The sequence below is a fragment of the Electrona antarctica genome, assembly GCF_951216825.1.
Source record: "Electrona antarctica genome assembly, chromosome: 2".
Lineage (NCBI taxonomy): Eukaryota > Metazoa > Chordata > Actinopteri > Myctophiformes > Myctophidae > Electrona > Electrona antarctica.
Window position 1 is genome coordinate 58950758 of NC_136807.1, and position 21457 is coordinate 58972214.

The following is a 21457-nucleotide window of genomic DNA, read 5'->3' on the forward strand; positions in this document are numbered from 1 at the left end:
GGCGGATGGGTCGTTTGGGATGCTGATGGCTGGCTTGAAGTCAACACGCAGTATATGGCAGCGCATGGTGAAAGGCAATATGGGGAACAAACTGGCCAGATGTATGGAGAACCCGGATGACTGGGAGTGACGATGGAGACCTAGAGATCCCTTGGGTCTTCCGATTTGTTCCTCAGCTGTCGTTGAGCTTTACGGTGGCAGGCTGATGGACGGTTAATGGCTGGCTGTGATGTGATGTGACTGACAGGCTGTCGGGTGGGCTTGCTGGCATGTGACTGACTGGCGGATGGGTCGTTTGGGATGCTGATGGCTGGCTTGAAGTCAACACGCAGTATATGGCATTGTGATAACTGTAGTATGAGCCAGCGCATGGTGAAAGGCAATATGGGGAACAAACTGGCCAGATGTATGGAGAACCCGGATGACTGGGAGTGACGATGGAGACCTAGAGATCCCTTGGGTCTTCCGATTTGTTCCTCAGCTGTCGTTGAGCTTTACGGTGGCAGGCTGATGGACGGCTGATGGCTGGCTTTCATGTGACGGCTGTCGGTGGGCTTGCTGGCATGTGACTGACAGGCGAGGCGGATGGGTCATTTAGCATGCTGATGGCCGGCTTGAAGTCAACACGCAGTAGACGGCATCGTGATAACTGTAGTATGTGTGCAGTACACCCGACTGAAGGCAATACCCTGGTTGTGATATGTAGATGTGATCAATCAGGGTATTATTTTCGGTTGTTGCAGTGGAGATCAGCTGGCTGTAGCCTTTGGACTCAAACTCCTCCTTAACTAGTTTCCGGTCCGTCTTGAGCAGGTCCTCATTGAAGTCTCCACAGACAACAACAGGCTGGCAGTCCATCAAGGCCAAGGATTCCAAGAGGCGGCCAAGGTTGAGACAAAAGGCGCTTTTCCTGTATTTGGGGGGTCTGTAGACAGTGGCTATGAGCGCTTTGACTGGGGCCTCAACTCTGACGACTGCAAACTCGAGATCGGTGACATTGTGAACGGCCCTCCGGGCGTCTGCTAGAAGACTACTTCTGTAGTAGACCGCGACTCCACCTCCCCTTTCTGTAGCAATGTCCTTAGTGTTGGTGTACGACACGTGTCTGTTGCGTGCAAACACATGGTATCCCTCCAGCTCGATGCCAGGGGGAACGGAGGATCCAGTCAAATGGGTCTCTGTCATGCACAACACATCGGCGTGTCTGAATTCGTGGTGCGCTTTCACGTCCCCAATGTGCGACATTAGCCCCTGTGCGTTGTGATGCACGATGGTCAACGTCGGGCCGATGTTGTCTGCTGACTTGACAAAGTGCAACAGTGGTCTCGTCATTTGGAACGAAGCACGAGTCATGCTCTCCATTGCCGCCTTTATGTCTGGGTTGGCATAAATCTTCTTCTCGTTGAAGTCTGTGATTTTGAGCCCTTGAAGGGAGGTTGTTCGGCTCAGGGCGACATAGGCCATTCCGGGTTGAAAGATGTGCTTCAGAGACACCACTGCATAATCCATGGTCATGCCTTGCACTTTGTGGGCTGTACACCCAAAGGCAAGTTTGATGGGAAACTGCCGTCGCACCACCGTTGATTTGGTCAGTCTCTCCTCAAACCTTTCGATGTACACCAGGTCATCAGTTGGCCCTTGAATCTTCCTGCGGAACGTCCGACCTGCCGTGGGATTGTCCAGTTGGAGGCCAAGCAAATCCACAACGGTCTGCCCGTTTGCAGTGGTTGTGACAATGTTGGCTATTGTTCCAAAGGTCCCGTTTACCATCCCATCTTCAACGTCTAGATTCCTGATGACCATGACTCGCGCTCCTTCAGCAGCTTGGAAGGTTGACGGCAACTCCCTCGAGTTGCCTCTGAAGGGACAGACCAGCGGCGTCATGTCTTCGGAGTTTCCGTACTTCCGATAATCTTGAGCTTGAATCGTGGAAATCTGGGTGCCGAGCTCGGTGATGACCACATCGTTGTGGGCATCGACCTCCTTGTTTGTCGCAAAGATATGAAGGACATCACGTGGGCAGTCTTTGCTTTCAGCCACAGCCTGTGCGAGCAGACAACTGTCGTGGGCACTCAGAGCGTCCGCCTTCCCCTTTACTCTCAGCCTGTTCAAGAGTTCGGCGAAAATGAGATCATCTTTCTGACGCATGATCTCGGTAAGGTCGACCATCTGAAAATCTGCCCAGACACCTGGCACAGCCTCGTTGACAATGCAGAGCGCTTTGCTATTACCAACGGGTGGCAGCTGGTAGAAGTCTCCAACTGCGAGGACAGACATGCCACCAAAGGGTTTCCTGTTGCCCTTGATCTGCTGCAATCGCAAGTTGACAAAGTTAAAGAGCTCCTGGGAGACCATGGATATCTCATCAATGATCAAGATCTCGGCGTGGGCCAATACCCCTCTCACGTCGTCCAGTGCATTTCCAAGTGAAACATACTGTTCCTTCAAACTTCTCGGCAGCTTCAGCAAGGAGTGCAGGGTTCGTCCATTGATGTTGAAAGCCGCAGTGCCGGTAAACGCTGACAGCAGCACCAAGGGCTGGGTCATGTCTGCTTCGTTGCGATAACTGGGCAGTTGGCGGAGAATCTTGGTACCCTCCTGATAAATGCACTTGATGACATGGGATTTGCCACAGCCAGCACCCCCAGAGATGAAATAAAGAAAGGGCTCAGGGTCGTCACGCAAGACGCGCTTCAAACACCATTGACGCACGGTGTAGAAGATGGACGCTTGCGTTTCGTTGAGGCTCCGGTACATGCTCCTGACATAGTCCGGGCTCAATTCGGGAGCATCGATCACTGGCATCGCTTTACTGGCGTCGGGATGGACTTGGTATTCGGGAACCTCGTCTCGCTCTTGTCGCTCGTGGGGATCGCTGGGTTTCCGAAGGCTGATGCACTCCAAACGGTCGACCTCGACCTCTGGCGCAAAAGTGTTCCACGCATTGAAAACTGCTCCTTCTTCCGCAAGCGTGTCCAGTACCTGATCCACAATTCTCCCCCGCCCTTCATATAAGTCCTTGTTCTTATCCACAATCTCCTTCACACGGACGCGGAATCCAATCCTTGTCCTGGCAAGATCATGTTCGTAGAACTGCTCATACGTGGTATGGGTCTCGCCTTTCAGTTCCCTGTCTGCTCTGTGTGGAAAGTACAGTTTCAGCATCCCTCTGTAGTACTTCTCCTTGTTTTTCTGCTCGGAGAATCGAGTGAAGCGAATAACGGCGACTCTTTCAAGGTTGGTCCTTTTCTGAACATACCCCATGTCGTTCTGCAGGGGCAGTGCATTCTGCAATTTGCTTGTGCTGGCCAGAACCCTGTATTCGGACGCAAACTCAGCAAGACACATGTATTCGAACTCCGGCTCGTCTGGTCTGTTCAAGTACTTCTCGGGAATGCCTGACATCCACACATCTTCTGCGTCTGGGTCCATCTCCTTCAGTTTACTCATGGGCTGACTCATTCTCAGGCCATCCTCATCAGTCTGTAGGAAAATGACCTGACGCGTGCACTTTTTAAGCGGGAGACTGCATACACGCGCGACAGACTCCTGAGCGCTGACCTCTCTGTGCTGAACGTATGTGTGCATGATGTGCTTCATTTCATCCATTTCTTTGGCGTCCGGATTAGACTTGCGCGCGTCCGCAACGACTGCGCTGAGGAGCTCGGACATCTCGTGTTCCGGTTTCGCCACGTAAGCCATCATGTACTGGGCACAAGATGCATCGTCTAGTATATACTGGATGTCCATGTTGGCGTCCCACACTCGCAGCAGATGGGGATTGTACGCATTTATCCAGCACTCATCAGGATGACGCCTCAGGTGAACTTGCGGTACAGTGCTAAGGTCAAAGACAAATTGCAGATACCGCCCCCGAGTAAGGTTGCATTTCTTGAGCAGTTCTGGCAAATCCCTGAATGAGGCTTCAGGGTCATTGAGCATGTCTCTCAGTGGTGCCAGCTTTTCCTTGGCCTCCTTTTGTTTCAATGTCTCTTTCCGCGAGCCTTTTCGCCTTTTGCCTTTAGCTTTCTGGCCACTGCCGCTGTTGTCTTTCTGACCGTCATCGTCATCATCTGAGGACAGGAGACGAGGAAGTGCGATGATAGTTTCGTCCATGGGTAGTTTGGGGAACCCAAATCGACAAGTCACATTTCCTTTCTTGCATGACCTGGAGTGGTTCCGGCTGTGAACTTGAACTTCAGACACGATTTTGTGGAGCTCGGGGTCTGCATACTGGTCAGGCATCCTGCAACTGACGTACTTGTTTATGAAGTCGTCAACACCAGGATCCTCAGCATCTGGTGCATTCTTGACCCAAACCATCATGTGTATGTGGGGGCTACCACGAGCCTGGAACTCCACGCGATAGAAGTAATCCTCCACTTTACCGACTGGATGTGCAGGCGACAGCAAAAAAGCGACGGCTGCGTCCACTCTCTTTTCAAACAATCGCATGAGAGTGACAGGGTTGCTCCGGAGAATGTCGCATTTTGCAACCCAGTCTAGCTCTGAGAAGTCCCCTTGTTCACCTTGTTGTGCTTTGATGGCCTTAATGACTTCTGGCCACCTCATCTCCGCGGCACTCAATGTGATGAACCAGTTGGGCTTTCCGAGCTGTCTGCACATAGCGTGGAGATCTTTAAGCGCTCTGCTCCAGAACGCCGGAGTGCCTCTGAGGGGCTGCATGAAGCGCGTCGCATCCCTGTTACGGACGAGCTTCACTACCTCGTTTTTGTCCTGAAGCATTTTGTTTGACAGCGTTCTTCCGTCCCTGGTATATCTTTTCCCCTTCCGCGTCTGGATGGACATGCTGTTGGTAGCCTGCTGCGTTTCTGTCACAAACTGCGCAAAGAAGAGGTAGGTTTGGTCGGTGGCAAAGCGGGTATCGACAGAAAGGAGCCTCGCATTGAAGTACCTACTTGGGGACAATTTGATGTCTCTGACCTCATCTAATGTATTCTCTCCGGTTGAGAACTGCACGGGAAAGGCCATGCTTTCAAGCTTGGGGACGGTGAAAATACCCACAGGTCTGTTTCCTTGGGCTGGAGCGATGCTGAATACCCCCTCACCGTACGATAGGATTTCCTGTGCGATGTCAGGAGGCTGCATGCAAGAGTCAAAGATCAGACCGGGTCTAAGTTCCTCCTGTTCGCTAGACTGCTGTTCGCTAGACTGCTGTTCGCTAGACGGCTGTTCACCTGTTGTGTCAGCAACAGGTGACACAGCCTCTTGCGCATCTTCCTCATCGACTGACAGTTCATCCTGGAGGCGGTCAAACGTGGCATTATCATTAATGACTATGTCACGGTATTCCGGATGAGTCACTTTCAGTTTCCTCAGTGCCGCCAGCACATCTGTCATGTTCACCGTGTGGAAGTGCTGATATCCCTTGTACTTGATGTTCCGCTTCAGCTTAACCTGCAACAGCTGGTCTTCATGTCTGGACCTCGGCAGAGCATTAACCGTGGCTTCCACTTCCGACGGTACACACACAACTGGACCATGCACTGCCCTTTGCCGTCCTTTCGGCAACGAAATAATTTTAGCAAAGGGTATGTACTTTGCGATTAGCTGCCTTTCCAGGTAATTCAACAGTTGCAGCTCTAGGGGAATGGGTGCTGGTTCCAGCTTATTAGCAGCTGCTATGCATGGCATCCTCCCTTTTGTTAGGTTGTCGTCACAGCTGTAGCAGATATACTCCTGTTTTCTCTCATTTGCAACGTCACACGGGGCTGAGCATTCACAGTCACATATGTGCACATACTTGGCTGTCAAGCAAGCAGTTACCAGGTGTGGGTTTAATTTGAGGTACTTTGCCCTGTTGCACCATAGGACCTGATTGCCGAACAAAACTCTGTGGCACACCGTACACACAAATGTGGGCCCTAATTTAATCCGTTCTCGGAATTTCGACATGTGAACTTTCATAAGAGCTTCCATTTCACGTAGAGACTGGCGGTTTGCAATATGTATGGATTTCCTCTTTAGTCTCATAGCACACTGCAACTTGTGGTGGATACGGAGTATAGTATCTGCTGCGAGTCTCTCCATCTTGTTCTTGGTGCACAGTTGTATATGGCGCCGCCTGAATTCAGCTTCATTGTGATATCTTTGATGGTGCTTCTGTTTGTGTGATTCACGGAAAACAGCATCGGTGCTCCATCTGTTGTTCTGCTTCTTTTTGCGTGATTCACGGAAAACCGCATCGGTGCTCCATCTGTTGTTCTGCTTCCGTTTGCGTGATTCACGGAAAACAGCATCGGTGCTCCATCTGTTGTTCTGCTTCTTTTTGTGTGATTCACGGAAAACAGCATCGGTGCGCCATCTATTTGTCTGCTTCTGCTGCCGTTTTTCACGAAAATCAGCATCAGTGTTCCATCTCTTTTTCCAATAGTTTTTCATGAAGGCTTTATGTGTTTCACGGAATCCAGCATCAGTGAGCCAGCGTGTGGTCCTGGATTCATTCTTGTACTCATGTTGTTTCTGCACAAGTTTCCGCTGATTCTTTATTCGCCTTTCTTTATTTAGTTTGTAAAGATGATATGCTGGAGTCTCACTGGAGCCGTGGTCAAAGAAGGGCACACTGTGAGGTGGTGCCGCTGGTGCCTCACTGGAGCCGTGGTCAAGGGAGGGCACACTGTGAGGTGGTGCCACTGGTGTCTGGTCAATTTCAAAGACAACAGGCAAGAGCTCATATGACGCATGAGTAGGACGGCCTTTGAGGACCAGGCGCAAGTGGCAGGCCAAGTCAGTCACGTTTTGGAAAGTCAACATAATTGCTTTTCCTCCAGATATTGGCATACCCCAGTCATTTCTTGAGTGTGAATCAAACAATCCGTAGCGTCCTGATCTGTCCCGAAACACTGCAAAGCATTCAGGATGAACCATCAACACTGCATGGGTGAGATCATTTGACAGGCACTGCAGCTGTTTGGCAAGGGAGTAATTCTTTCCTTTTGTTTTGTTCAAGGGACCAACTTTCAGGTCTGACATGTCCATGCGAACGGTGTAAACACTGTTCTCGCCGAAGACCCGATTTGGCAACTGCTCCATGGTCAAGAGATCTGACTGATGCGTATTGTCCAAATGCAGATGCTGTATTGTGTCTTCGTAGAGAACATCTCCCTGGACAAGCACTTTGTCAAGGCAGGCCGTGTCAAAACCAACTCCCTCATTGTGGTAGGCAAGAAAGGTGAGAGCCATGCAGGTGCACTGAGTGTTTGACCTCTCTGACTCAGGATTGGTGCGTATGTCACCTTGACACATAGTGGCACTCACCAATTGTGGTGCTCGCTGCAGACCCTGCTTTGCATGCCACCTGTTGCTCCGCACTGTTGGTACTGCTGCTCTAATTGTCACATGTGTTGACGGTGCAGGAGTCTTGCTGGAGACATGGTCGATTGCTGCAGTAGCTGGTGTGCTTGTCACACTTGTTGACGTTGCAGTAATCTCGCTGGAGCCATGGTCGATTGTTGCAGGAGCTTGCGCACGTGTCACATTTGTTGACGGTCCAGGAGCGTCGCTGGAGTGATGGTCAAATGAAACAGGCACAAACTCATACCGCGCTAAAGGAGAACGCTCTTTGAAAAGCATGTCAAAGTGGCGGACCAAACCACTCAGATCTTGGAACGTCAGTAGAATAGCTTTTCCTTCAGGCATCGGCAAACCTGTCGCAGATCTCGAATGGGAGTCAAAAACGCCATAACGTCCTGATGTGTCACGGAACACTGCAAAGCATTCGGGACTTACAATCAGGAAAGCACGGGTGACCTCTTGCGACAGGCACTTCAGTTCCTGCTCCAGAAACAGCATATCCTTAGGTATGTTAGTGTGGTGTTTGGCTGATGGGTTCACATAACCAACTTTCACATACCACATATTGACACTGTAGAAATTGCTCTCAACGACAACCTGTTTTGGCATCTCCTCTATGGTCAGATTCCTGAACGTAAGCTTTGCTTCATGGTTTTCCACAAAAAGGTGGCGTATATTGTCTTTGTAGAGATCATCTCCCTGATAAAGCACTTTGTCAAGGGAGGATGTGTCGAAACGCACTCCATCAGTGTGGAAAGCCAGAAAGGTGAGCGCCATGCAGGTGCACTGACTGTTCAACTTGCCTAGCCAAGGCTTATAGGGGTTGATGTAGGTTATGTCCGCTTGACAGATGCTTGCCCTCACTGACTGCACAGGCTGCTGACTCTGCCTCACCGCACTCTTCTCCCGACGTTCAACAGGGGACATCTGATGTAAGCAAGAGCACACAAACCGTTTCATCACCATTTGACATAGCGCCTCTTGGACAGTATAAACATTCTTAGATTTTACCAATTTATCTGGGTCAGAAAGGGAGAGAAACTTTTTAAAACGCTTCAATGTCAACATAAACATTGCATCCAAATTACCTCGCTGCCACATGGAATAGCTGGGCGACCCACATAGCTGGAAACATGGGATCGGACGGCAGCATCCATCGCATCTGAGAAGTCACGGGGAAAAGACACAGGATCTGGTCGGATGGAACACTCAGCCAAGTCCACCTGTGGAGCAAAGTACGTCAAATCATACACATCAATGATAATGGTAATATAATATTGGCTGCATGTTAGCATGCATGTTAGCATGTTGACATGCTAATTCTAACATGCTGATGCTAACATGCTAATGCTAACATGCTAAGGCAAAAATTATAATGCTAACATGCTAACATGATAATGCTAACATGTGCTAATGTGCTAACATGCTAATGTTAACATGCTAATGCTAACATGCTAGTGCTAACATGCCAATGCTAACATACTAACATTACCATGCAAACATGCTAATGCTAACATGCTAACATGCTAGCATGCTAATGCTAACATACTATCTAACATGCTAACATGGTAACATGCTAGTGCTAACATGCTAGTGCTATCATGCTAACATGCTAGTGCTATCATGCTAACATGCTAATGCTAACATGCTAATGCCAACATGCTAGCATGATAATGCTAACATAATAATGCTAACATGCTAATGCTAGCATGCATGATAACATGCTAGTGCTAACATGCATGCTAACATGCTAATGCTAGCATGCATGATAACATGCTAGTGCTAACATGCTAGTGCTAACATGCTAATGATAACGTGCATGATAACATGCTAGTGCTAACATGCTAATGCTAACATGCTAATGCTAACATGCTAACAAGCTAATGCTAACATGCTAACATGCTAATGCTAACATGTACTAATGTGCTAACATGCTAATGCCAACATGCTAACATGATAATGCTAACATAATAATGCTAACATGCTAATGCTAACATGCTAGTGCTAACATGCTAGTGCTAGTGCTAACATGCTAATGATAACGTGCATGATAACATGCTAGTGCTAACATGCTAATGATAACGTGCATGATAACATGCTAGTGCTAACATGCTAGTGCTAACATGCTAATGCTAACATGCTAATGCTAACATGCTAATGCTAAATGCTAATGCTAACATGCGTTAATGTGCTAACATGCTAATGCTAACATGTGCTAACGTGCTAATGCTAACATGCTAACATGCTAATGCTATCCTGCTAATGCTAACATGCTAGTGCTAGCATGCTAACATGCTAGTGCTATCATGCTAACATGCTAATGCTAACATGCTAATGCCAACATGCTAGCATGATAATGCTAACATAATAATGCTAACATGCTAATGCCAACATGCTAATGCCAACATGCTAATGCCAACATGCTAATGCCAACATGCTAATGCCAACATGCTAATGCCAACATGCTAGCATGATAATGCTAACATAATAATGCTAACATGCTAATGCTAACATGCTAACATGCTAGCATGATAATGCTAACATAATAATGCTAACATAATAATGCTAACATGCTAGTGCTAACATGCTAACAAGCTAATGCTAACATGCTAGTGCTAACATGCTAACATGCTAACATGTGCTAACATGCTAATGCTAACATGTGCTAACGTGCTAATGTTAACATGCTAACATGCTAATGCTAACATGCTAACATGCTAACAAGCTAATGCTAACATGTTAACATGCTAATGCTAACATGTGCTAATGTGCTAACATGCTAATGCTAACATGTGCTAACGTGCTAATGCTAACATGCTAACATGCTAACATGCTAGTGCCAACATGCTAATGCTAACATGCCAATGCTAACATGCTAACATGCTAACAAGCTAATGTGCCAACATGTGCTAATGTGCCAACATGTTAATGCTAACATGCTAATGCTAACATCCCAACATGCTAGCATGCTAGCATTCTAACATGAAGACAGAGGGGGCGGGGCTTAAGCAAAAAGTACAGCTCATTCCCATTGGTGGTTATAGCTGTGTAAAGGCCAGCCAATAGGAATACAGAGGGGGCGGGGCTTAAGCAAGTACAGCTCCGTTCCTATTGGTGGTCTACATCTATGGACCAAATTGCGAGCCTGTAGCATGTTGCAAACCAAAGTTATGGCTCTGTAAAGGCCGGCCAATAGGAAGACAGAGTGCGTGCATGTGTATGTGTGTGCGTGTGCGCGCGTGTGTGAGAGGTGGTCAACTTGACCTTGAATCATTAACAAAGTATAATTTTCACCTGGGCTACTCTATGCAAACGCAACAACTGATTAGAGTGCCACTCACTTCAGACAAGTGTGATTTTGTTTTTACATAACTATGATAAAACATGACAAACCTGCTGCTCCCGAACGAGCCCCCTTGTAGTAGACTGCACACTAGGCTGGCTCGTCTGTAATGAGAAATAAGACATGCAGTTTGATGTATAAAAGTAAATAACTAAATAAAAATATATGTTGTTCAGACATACTAACAGAACGACAGGCATTAGTCCCACAACATGCGTTGTCGATTGCAACTAACCCGTGGCTACTGACATGCGTGGTAGGTAAAAACTAACATGTATCAGGTTAAAAATGTGTCTGCACCTTTGTTAAATTGACACGCACACACTCCTCTCTCTCTCCCTAATTAATTAGTCTCATGTCCTGCAGCTGCGTCTAGTTTCTCCTGGCGGATCCTGCCGGGAGCTGCCTATGCCATAGAAAGCATAGATGAGTTCCAGTCTAGGTTAAAACTAACCCGTGGCCCCCGACATGCGTGGCAGGTTCAAACTAACCCGTGGCTTCCTGTGAGGTTAGGTTTAGGGGTTGGGGTAGGGTCGTCAGACTTATGCCTGTCGGGCTGTTAGTACGTCGGACCAAACACATGCAACCGTCACAGTTACAGGTTACAAACTCCTTACTGTGGCAACAGGTGAACGAGCTGGTCTGCTGATCTGACGGCTGACAATAACTCTCGGAGACACGCTTCTGACGGGCAGTGGTGTCACTGGAGAGGTGGAGGGCGATGGCCTACGACTGACCTGTAATACAAACGGAGCTAATGATGCAGGTGTAGTTTCAGACTCATTTAGCATTTGCAGATTGTGGAATAGTTGTAATACACATACACATAATACATACACATACACATAATAGTTGTAATACACGACACTAGCTAAAAAGCAACACAACCATTGAAGACAAAAGTGAGGACGCATATTGTGATTGGCCATAATGACATGATGAATGATGATGGATGATTAGAGCGCCCTTCACTTCACAGAAGTGAGATTTTGTGTTTGTTGAACTATGATACAACAATGATAAAACATGACTGTGGCTAAAACTAAACAGTGTCGGAGTTACAGGTTACAAACTCCTTACCGTGGCAACGGGTGAATGAGGCACTCTCACCTCGCGGTGTGATGTCCTAGGACTGACCTGTGTATACAAACAGAGCTAATGATGCATAGTCAAACATTGTCCAATACATTTATAATGTCAAACAGTGGACACTGCAAACCCTGTGTGTACCTTTTACTTATTTAGATGCGTGTACATTAAAACACAAAGACGCAAAACAATGTAAACTTTTCAATGAAATTACCTTTCCACCTGATGGAGCAGCCACATTCATTGCATCCAAGATGCTAGGGCTAAACCAGACAGGGTTGAGTGGGATGGAACTCTCTGGCAAGTCCACCTGTGGATGAAAAGAGAAAGGAAATGTGACCATGCATTAAATCATACACCGCAATAATACTGTTGTCAAATGGAAACCTTCTATGTCAAAGAAAACCTATTTCTGAATACATGGAAATCTGTGTTGCAACAGGTCCAACGTAGTGGTTGTCACAACCTATTTCTAATACACTCCATTGGTTAACCCATTTTGGGGAGGAACCCCTTTTGGTGTTAGCATTATGTTATGCTTTAGCTATTGAAAAATAGCAGCTCTACAAGCTCATAGCGCTATGAGCTTGTAGGTCTGCTATTTTTGGAAAATCGAAGAACGACTTTTTCAGAAAACTGTCAGGATGTAGAAGACACTTTTAGAATCTGATCTCAGGTCACAATGGGTTAAACACATGCATACAGGGATTAAAGCAAGGTTGGTGTGATATGGCCTGTTGCACATTGGCACATTGTCAACCCAAGCGTTTCAATTCCATGGTGGCTTGCAACTACATGTGTCTACTTGCAATCATTTGGTTGCAAGGCGTTGCCTGGCGACCCATTGGTGTGGTTTGGAGTTTAGGATTAGATCAACCCTCCAGCCTTTAATTAAACACTAGACTACATCTGTGTAACATTTGTGCTTTGGCTATTCAAAAATAGCAAGCTCATATTGTCTTACATCTGTGACACCGTACGAGCTTGCAGCTCTTTTCCCACTCATCTCAACTGGTTATAGTACCGAGTCGTACATATCAAGGCAGGAATCACACCTGCTTTAATGAGGTACTGTGGTCAGGTATTGTTGATCAATGTTAAGATAAGGAAACCTTTGGAACATTCAGTACGTAAGTAAGTGTGTACTGCCAACACAGGCAGATACAGTATTGTTCATCATGGGGTGTGCCCACTGAACTGGGCAGGTCTTCCCCACCATAAAACAATACAGGGTTTCAGTGGTTAAAGATGACAAACCTGCTGCTGCTGCTGCTGCTGCTGCGACCAAGGAACGGTAGGCTGGTTGGTCTGAAAGGAGAAATGCAGGTTGATGAGCACAAAGTAAACTAGAACTGCACTCTGTCGAGTGCCTACTTGCTTGTTGCACACAAGTAAGTGCGCAAGCAGAGCGCAAGTACTGTCGACCGCTGGTGACTTATATGTCGATCAGTGTCGGGTGGATTAAAGGAAATGCCTCTATGTATATGTAATTTGTAAGTTGATTAGCGTTATACTGTGGTTACTTGCCCCGTTTGATGCGTATGTATCGTAGCAGCATATGACGTCAGGGTATAACTAGCTCTCAATGATGACGTAATAAAGATGTGGATTAAAGGACCCAATGCCAGGGTGTAATTGGTTTTTGATGTTGACGATATGTTTTAGTGTCGGGAGGATTAAAGGTAATGCCCCTATGTATACATGTATGTAATCTGACACCACTGCCATATCAAGCACAAGTAGTCATTACGTCATACGCTGGCACGGCGCATACATATCAAATGGCGACATACGCATCGAAGCACTGGACTAAAACTATTACTTGTGCGCTCTGCTTGTGCAAGTAACTAATATGATAACAGAGTATCCCTTGTCACAAACCAATAAGGGGCAGCAGTGACTCAGGGATACAGTAGCTAGTTAATGTCAAAGTGTCCTTGAGCAAGACTCTGAAATGCTCCATTTACGATATTTACCATGAAGCAGTGACACGATTCGACTACTTACAGCAGCAGCTGAGCGGGGTACGTGCACTTCTTTGCTGACAAGAGACCTGGGATACACGCTTCTGACAGGTGCTGGTGGCAACACAGCTACAGACTTGCGTTGTGGGCAAGGTGATGTCCTCCTAGCACTGGCCTGTGCATAGAAACAGAGGAAAACGTTTACAGGCTGGAAAATAGGAACTCCGCCATCTTAGATTTTACTCATTCAGATTTAAAATGCTCGGACCTGGTCTGCTCTCAGCTGCAGTTGTTCGTGAACAGCAGACGACAGCAGCTGTGCAAGGATTGGCATACCACCGTCATCGCTCAAGTGTACCTGACAGACATAAGACACATTCAGATAAATATTTCAATTACCCTCTATCTGATATGAATTTTTGCATTCATATGATCGGCAAATAATGCAGATTCTCCACATGACATTCCACTTACGTTGTCTCTGCACCACAAGTCCAGTTGTGTGAGCGGGAATGCCTCTACTGCACTGATGTAACGGACACCTTTTAAATAAAATAAACATGATGTAGTAATCATAATACAGTATTGCATGGATCAGCGTAAACAGACATAAGCGGTTGGGTATGCATTCTTATTATTTACCGCAGAAGGCCGCCGTGCGCTGGAATTCCTGACGCAAACACATTTCCTGTTCAACGTCCACATTCAGACGGGGAGGGAAGTCCAGAACACAGACCTGATAAAAAAAAAAAAAGGCTTCTTCCTAAAAAACTACACCTTTGAGGCATTACAGTACATACTGAAACATAAAAAAATAGAAAGATAAATGACTAAGAATTAACTTACATTGTCCCAGCGAGCAAGTGCGGTGACCAAGAGCTTTCGAAATTCCTCCCCCGCTTGTGAGAACGTTTTACCAGCAATGTCGTTGCTGGTTGCGAGAATGCAAACGACATCCGGAATGTGTGGAATCTTAGCGGATTTCACCTGTGGTGGAAGAAATCATAGAACATTGTGGTATTTATTAATTGAATGTAGCCTACGGAACTTGATTAACCCCTGATTATCACCTGTTCTTCCATGACAAACTCATTACAGACTGCCGACTCATGCAAACCAATTTCAAACATGCCGAATGTGTATCAGTCAACTATAGAATAGAGATATTGAGAATGCTATAACACACCTCAGCCTCCAGGTGCTTTGCCCTCGCACCAGGGAAGGACATGATGCCAAAGCATATGTCACTGTCTGGCATGGTCACGTATCCATCTACGATGGCTCGCAGATGTGAGTCACCAACAAGAAGTGCAAACTTTCAACAAAGGAAAAACAAAATCAATGTTTCATTGTGTCAACATTCACATTTACTCATCAAGACTTAACACATGAGCAAAGAAAGATACCTTCTTCTTTGACAACTCGGCTGGGATACGAGACTTGGCCTGTTTTCCCGCGTGCACGTGGGACTCTGGCCAATGCTGCTTTGCTGTGTTATGCCGCCTGCCTGTACCAGTGACCTGTAGCTAAAAATGTTATGGAAACAACAAAGTATGAAATCAATGCAGCACAATGCATATATTTCAATATCGATACATTCATATCGCATTGTTCTACAGCCAAAACAATAGCCCAACATATTTGATTACCCCAAATCACATTGTTGGTATAGAATTGTGGCTCATTATACACAAAATGTGTGCGTGTGTGTGTGTCTGACACACACACACACACACACACACACACACACACACACACACACACACACACACACACAGACAATTGTGGAAAAATATACTATATATTATATACCTGTTCAGCCATGGTATCCTGTCTGGCTAGGGCAGAGAGGTTCAGCTTGGCCATCTGTGTGATTACAGATCAAGTTAGTCAACAGAAGATTTGCATTACAGTACAATCCCCACAGAAGTCAGTGCATTGATTGTACCTTCTGCGCCGGTGACGAACACGGTGAAGTCTTCCCCACATCCCCCCGCAGAACAGCTGGCGCAGGTGGTGACTTAGCCTTCTAAGAAATAAGACCAATAGAACTCAGGCATGAAGTGACAAGACAGAGAAATTAGATCATATAAGACCTTAATTGAACCCACAGGGGAAATTGTAGTTATGCACCCAACGTGGTTAGTGAAAGACTACATCTCACTGAGACGTGCTCAATACATACCTGACCAGGGGATGTGCCGAGCTGTGCTACTCGCTTCTCCTGCTTCTCCACTTCTCGCTGGCGAGCAGCCCTCTGACGCTTGGTACGCGGCATGCCGTCAGATTCTGCTTCCTGTTGGAAAGAGAGAAACAGACAGACAGACAGACAGACAGAGAGACAGGGGGAGAGAGAAAGAGAGAGAGACAGACAGACAGACAGACAGACAGACAGACAGACAGACAGACAGTGTGTGTGTGTGTGTGTGTGTGTGTGTGTGTGTGTGTGTGTGTGTGTGTGTGTGTGTGTGTGTGTGTGTGTGTGTGTGTGTGTGTGTGTGTGTGTGAGTGAGTGAGTGAGTGAGTGGCCGAGTGAGTGAGAGACTGAGTGAGTGAGTGAGTGAGTGAGTGAGTGAGTGAGTGAGTGAGTGAGTGAGTGAGTTACCGCACACCACCACAGCAGCTGCAGGAGGAAGGAAACCAAACCAAACATTAAAATATTGCATTAATTAAGCAGTCTGCCACACTGCCAAGTCTCAATAAAGTTATTGTGTTTTCAGAATGTTTTATGTTTTACTACATACTATACAAGAAAGGGGCTTTTCGCCTGTATGAGTCATCATGTGTGATTGTATGACTTGTGCTAACAAAGCCTTTACTACAAACACTACAAGAAAAGGGCTTTTCCCCTGTCTGAGTCACTGTGTGACTCTTCAGCTCTTGCTTTAAATCTAAAATCTTTGCCACACAGTGTACAGCTTAAACTTGTATTTGTTTCTGTGTGACCCCTAATGAAGTGAGTGGAGTGTGTGGTTATACCATTGTACATAGTTATACCATTGCTGAACATAGTTTAAATATGTACCTGAGGGGGTACATATTGTACCTTTAGAATAGTGGTGCTGCAACCGATCCGATATTATATCGCACACGTACAGAGCACAGCACAGCACAGTAACTATAACAATACATGTAGCCTATACTTGCACCGCTCATTTCACACAGGTGTGATTTTTCTACTCAGTCAACCTGTCTTGAAACGTAAAAACCACCAAGGGAGGTTTTAAAAGAAGAACAGAAATGTGAAAATAGCAGATAACCCATGTAGAGCTAAGGCCGATTTAAAAGCATATGTCACTGTCTGGCGCCCTACCAGGAGCAAAGATTTAGCCAGATCAGTGTAGTGTCTCAGTAAACTATAGGATCATAGAATGCAGAGAGACAGTAAACTATAGGATCATAGAATGCAGAGAGACAGTAAACTATAGGATCATAGAATGCAGAGAGACAGTTTAGCGTCTCAGTAAACTATAGGATCATAGAATGCAGAGAGACAGTGTAGCGTCTCAGTAAACTATAGGATCATAGAATGCAGAGACAGTGTAGTGTCTCAGTAAACTATTCAGTATTTTAGCTGTGACGTGAGCGCCCCCTCCTGAGATACTTCCGGGTCCTACTTTTGTGTCCCCATAGAGTTATACTGTGACGCTCCGTCGGACTAAATCTGAGACGAAAACAACCACGAAAGTCTCATTTTACCGCTTTCCTCGCAACAACAAAGCTGCGCTGCTCTCCCAAATCTGGCTGTGACAGGCCGTCTGCCCCACACGGAATACTATCGCCATTTTATTTCATTGTGTCAACTAAATCCTCATTAATGCAAACTAGATTCAACATACTCAAGCCTGCAAACATTCTAAATATGCCCCCGAAATATTTTACTGAGCAAATGGACTGTTACCACCTTCAATAATAATGATAATAATAGTCTTTATTGTCTCCACATCATATTTTTTTTTGTCATGGAAACTTGTACAAAACATTAATAATTCTACTCGAGTTGGAAGCATTAAGACCCATTTTAACCCTCAATGGCTTCCTTTCTGAAAAAGATTCACGCATTTAGATATTCTATTTACAATGAGATGCGGACGGGAGCTGGTGCCACTTGGACCCGGACGTAACGTAGCACTACAAAATGACGTCGGACTTAAATACTGAATAGGATCATAGCATGCAGAGAGACAGTAAACTATAGGATCATAGAATGCAGAGAGACAGTAAACTATAGGATCATAGAATGCAGAGAGACAGTGTAGCGTCTCAGTACACACACACACACACACACACACACACACACACACACACACACACACACACACACACACACACACACACACACACACACACACACACACACACACACACTACCAGGAGCAAAGATTTAGCCAGATCAGTGTAGTGTCTCAGTAAACTATAGGATCATAGAATGCAGAGAGACAGTAAACTATAGGATCATAGAAGAGAGACAGTAAACTATAGGATCATAGAATGCAGAGAGACAGTAAACTATAGGATCATAGAATGCAGAGAGACAGTTTAGCGTCTCAGTAAACTATAGGATCATAGAATGCCGAGACAGTGTAGTGTCTCAGTAAACACACACACAGCCCCCCCCCCCACCCTACCAGGAGCAAAGATTTAGCCAGATCAGTGTAGTGTCTCAGTAAACTATAGGATCATAGAATGCAGAGAGACAGTAAACTATAGGATCATAGAATGCAGAGAGACAGTGTAGCGTCTCAGTAAACAAACACACACAGCCCCCCCCCCCCCCCCCCACGGTACCAGGAGCAAAGATTTAGCCAGATCAGTGTAGTGTCTCAGTAAACTATAGGATCATAGAATGCAGAGACAGTAAACTATAGGATCATAGAATGCAGAGAGACAGTAAACTATAGGATCATAGAATGCAGAGAGACAGTTTAGCGTCTCAGTAAACTATAGGATCATAGAATGCAGAGAGACAGTAAACTATAGGATCATAGAATGCAGAGACAGTGTAGCGTCTCAGTAAACACACACACACACACACAAGCTACAGCTAGCTAACACACTTGTAGCTGCTACAACTACTTGCAACACACACAGGTTGCAAAAGCCAATGATTGCATTAGCTACAGCTAGCTAACACACTTGTAGCTACTACCACACACACACACACACACACACACACACACACACACACACACACACACACACACACACACACACACACACACACACACACACACACACACACACACACACACACACACACACACACACCCACACCCTACCAGGAGCAAAGATTTAGCCAGATCAGTGTAGTGTCTCAGTAAACTATAGGATCATAGAATGCAGAGAGACAGTAAACTATAGGATCATAGAATGCAGAGAGACAGTAAACTATAGGATCATAGAATGCAGAGAGACAGTTTAGCGTCTCAGTAAACTATAGGATCATAGAATGCCGAGACAGTGTAGTGTCTCAGTAAACACACACACAGCCCCCCCCCCCCACCCTACCAGGAGCAAAGATTTAGCCAGATCAGTGTAGTGTCTCAGTAAACTATAGGATCATAGAATGCAGAGAGACAGTAAACTATAGGATCATAGAATGCAGAGACAGTGTAGCGTCTCAGTAAACAAACACACACAGCCCCCCCCCCCCCCCCCCCCGTACCAGGAGCAAAGATTTAGCCAGATCAGTGTAGTGTAAACTAGAGGATCATAGAATGCAGAGAAACAGTAAACTATATGATCATAGAATGCAGAGAGACAGTAAACTATAGGATCATAGAATGCAGAGAGACAGTTTAGCGTCTCAGTAAAGTATAGGATCATAGAATGCAGAGAGACAGTGTAGCGTCTCAGTAAACTATAGAATCATAGAATGCAGAGACAGTGTAGTGTCTCAGTAAACTATAGGATCATAGAATGCAGAGAGACAGTGTAGCGTCTCAGTAAACTATAGGATCATAGAATGCAGAGACAGTGTAGTGTCTCAGTAAACTATAGGATCATAGCATGCAGAGAGACAGTAAACTATAGGATCATAGAATGCAGAGACAGTGTAGCGTCTCAGTAAACACACCAAATTTGGTCCAATGAGATGCGGACGGGAGCTGGTGCCACTTGGACCCGGACGTAACGTAGCACTACAAAATGACGTCGGACTTAAATACTGAATAGGATCATAGCATGCAGAGAGACAGTAAACTATAGGATCATAGAATGCAGAGAGACAGTAAACTATAGGATCATAGAATGCAGAGAGACAGTGTAGCGTCTCAGTAAACACACACACACACACACACACACACACACACACACACACACACACACACACACACACACACACACACACACACACACACACACACACACACACACACACACACACACACACACACACACACACACACACACACACACAAATGGACCTTTACAGCGCTGTAACTCTGAGAGTATATGTAACCAAATGGACCTTTACAGGGTCCAATGTCATCAAATGGTGGTCCGTGGCTCAAATGGGTCTGAGAGGCTAAATGTCATCAAATGGTGGTCCGTGGCTCAAATGGGTCTGAGAGGCTAAATGTCATCAAATGCTAACTAACACACACACACACACACACACACACACACACACACACACACACACACACACACACACACACACACACACACACACACACACACACACACACACACACACACACACAGCTAGCTAACACACTTGTAGCTGCTACTACTAGCAACACAGACAGGTTGCAAAATGATTGCATTAGCTACAGCTAGCTAACACACTTGTAGCTACTACCACACACACACACACACACACACACACACACACACGCACGCACGCACGCACACGTGCGCGCGCGCGCACGCACACACACACACACACACACACACACACACAGCTAGCTAACACACTTGTAGCTGCTACTACTAGCAACACAGACAGGTTGCAAAATGATTGCATTAGCTACAGCTAGCTAACACACTTGTAGCTACTACCACACACACACACACACACACACACACACACACACACACACACACACGCACGCACGCACGCACACGTGCGCGCGCGCGCACGCACACACACACACACACACACACACACACACACACACACACACACACACAGAGAGAGAGGCCCTAGCTTAGCTTGTAGGCTAACGTTTGTTTACATCCAAATAACTACATAAACACAGAAAAAAACACGATGCAAGTATTACTTACCTACTTGTATGAGTTTATCACACAAGTATAGTTGATGTAGTGGTTGTGAAAGAGTTGTAGAGTTGAGTTGTGACAAAATATCTGCTAGGCTTTTCTGTTGCTCCAAGTCCTCCAAGTAAACTTCAAAGACAAAGGAAATTGGGCGCGGTGCTTTAAGTTTCAAGGAGTTGTTGCCAGATACTGTGAAATAAATAAGCAACCAGTGTCCAGGTCAATAACAAGCGAAATAGCCTGACATAGCCTGATATGTATTAACAGTTTGCAGAATCACAGTACATTTCAAGCACAACTCAATACAAAGACTGTTAACTGTGAGTGGGCGACCCAATAAAGCATTACACTTGTTTACCATGTTCAAATCATCAAAACATTTAGAAACAAATAGACACTTCTATAGCCTATAGCCAAACAGAACCGGAATTCATCATAAATGAGGTAAAACAGGGGAAATAAATGCTAAATCATTTACAAACCACACATTCTATCCCCAGGTTAAAATGTAAACAGGCTAAATGAT

General features: G+C 45.9%; 1 protein-coding gene across 1 annotated transcript; it reads right to left on the bottom strand.

The window, feature by feature from the left end:
* Positions 1–532: 532 nt before the first annotated feature.
* Positions 533–16064, bottom strand: LOC306934307 (uncharacterized protein; the record flags this gene model as incomplete). The annotated part of the gene is made up of 18 exons (XM_079516878.1): positions 15896–16064; positions 15659–15739; positions 15523–15576; positions 15117–15236; positions 14897–15025; positions 14557–14697; positions 14353–14446; positions 14185–14252; positions 13979–14068; positions 13754–13885; positions 13004–13054; positions 11961–12056; positions 11738–11794; positions 11275–11394; positions 10708–10761; positions 8403–8537; positions 742–8241; positions 533–613 (listed from the first exon to the last, which is right to left on the bottom strand). The coding sequence occupies exons 1-18, from the start codon at positions 15986–15988 to the stop codon at positions 533–535; spliced, it is 9096 nt and encodes a 3031-aa protein (XP_079373004.1). The 5' UTR covers positions 15989–16064.
* Between the last annotated feature and the right edge of the window lie 5393 nt (positions 16065–21457).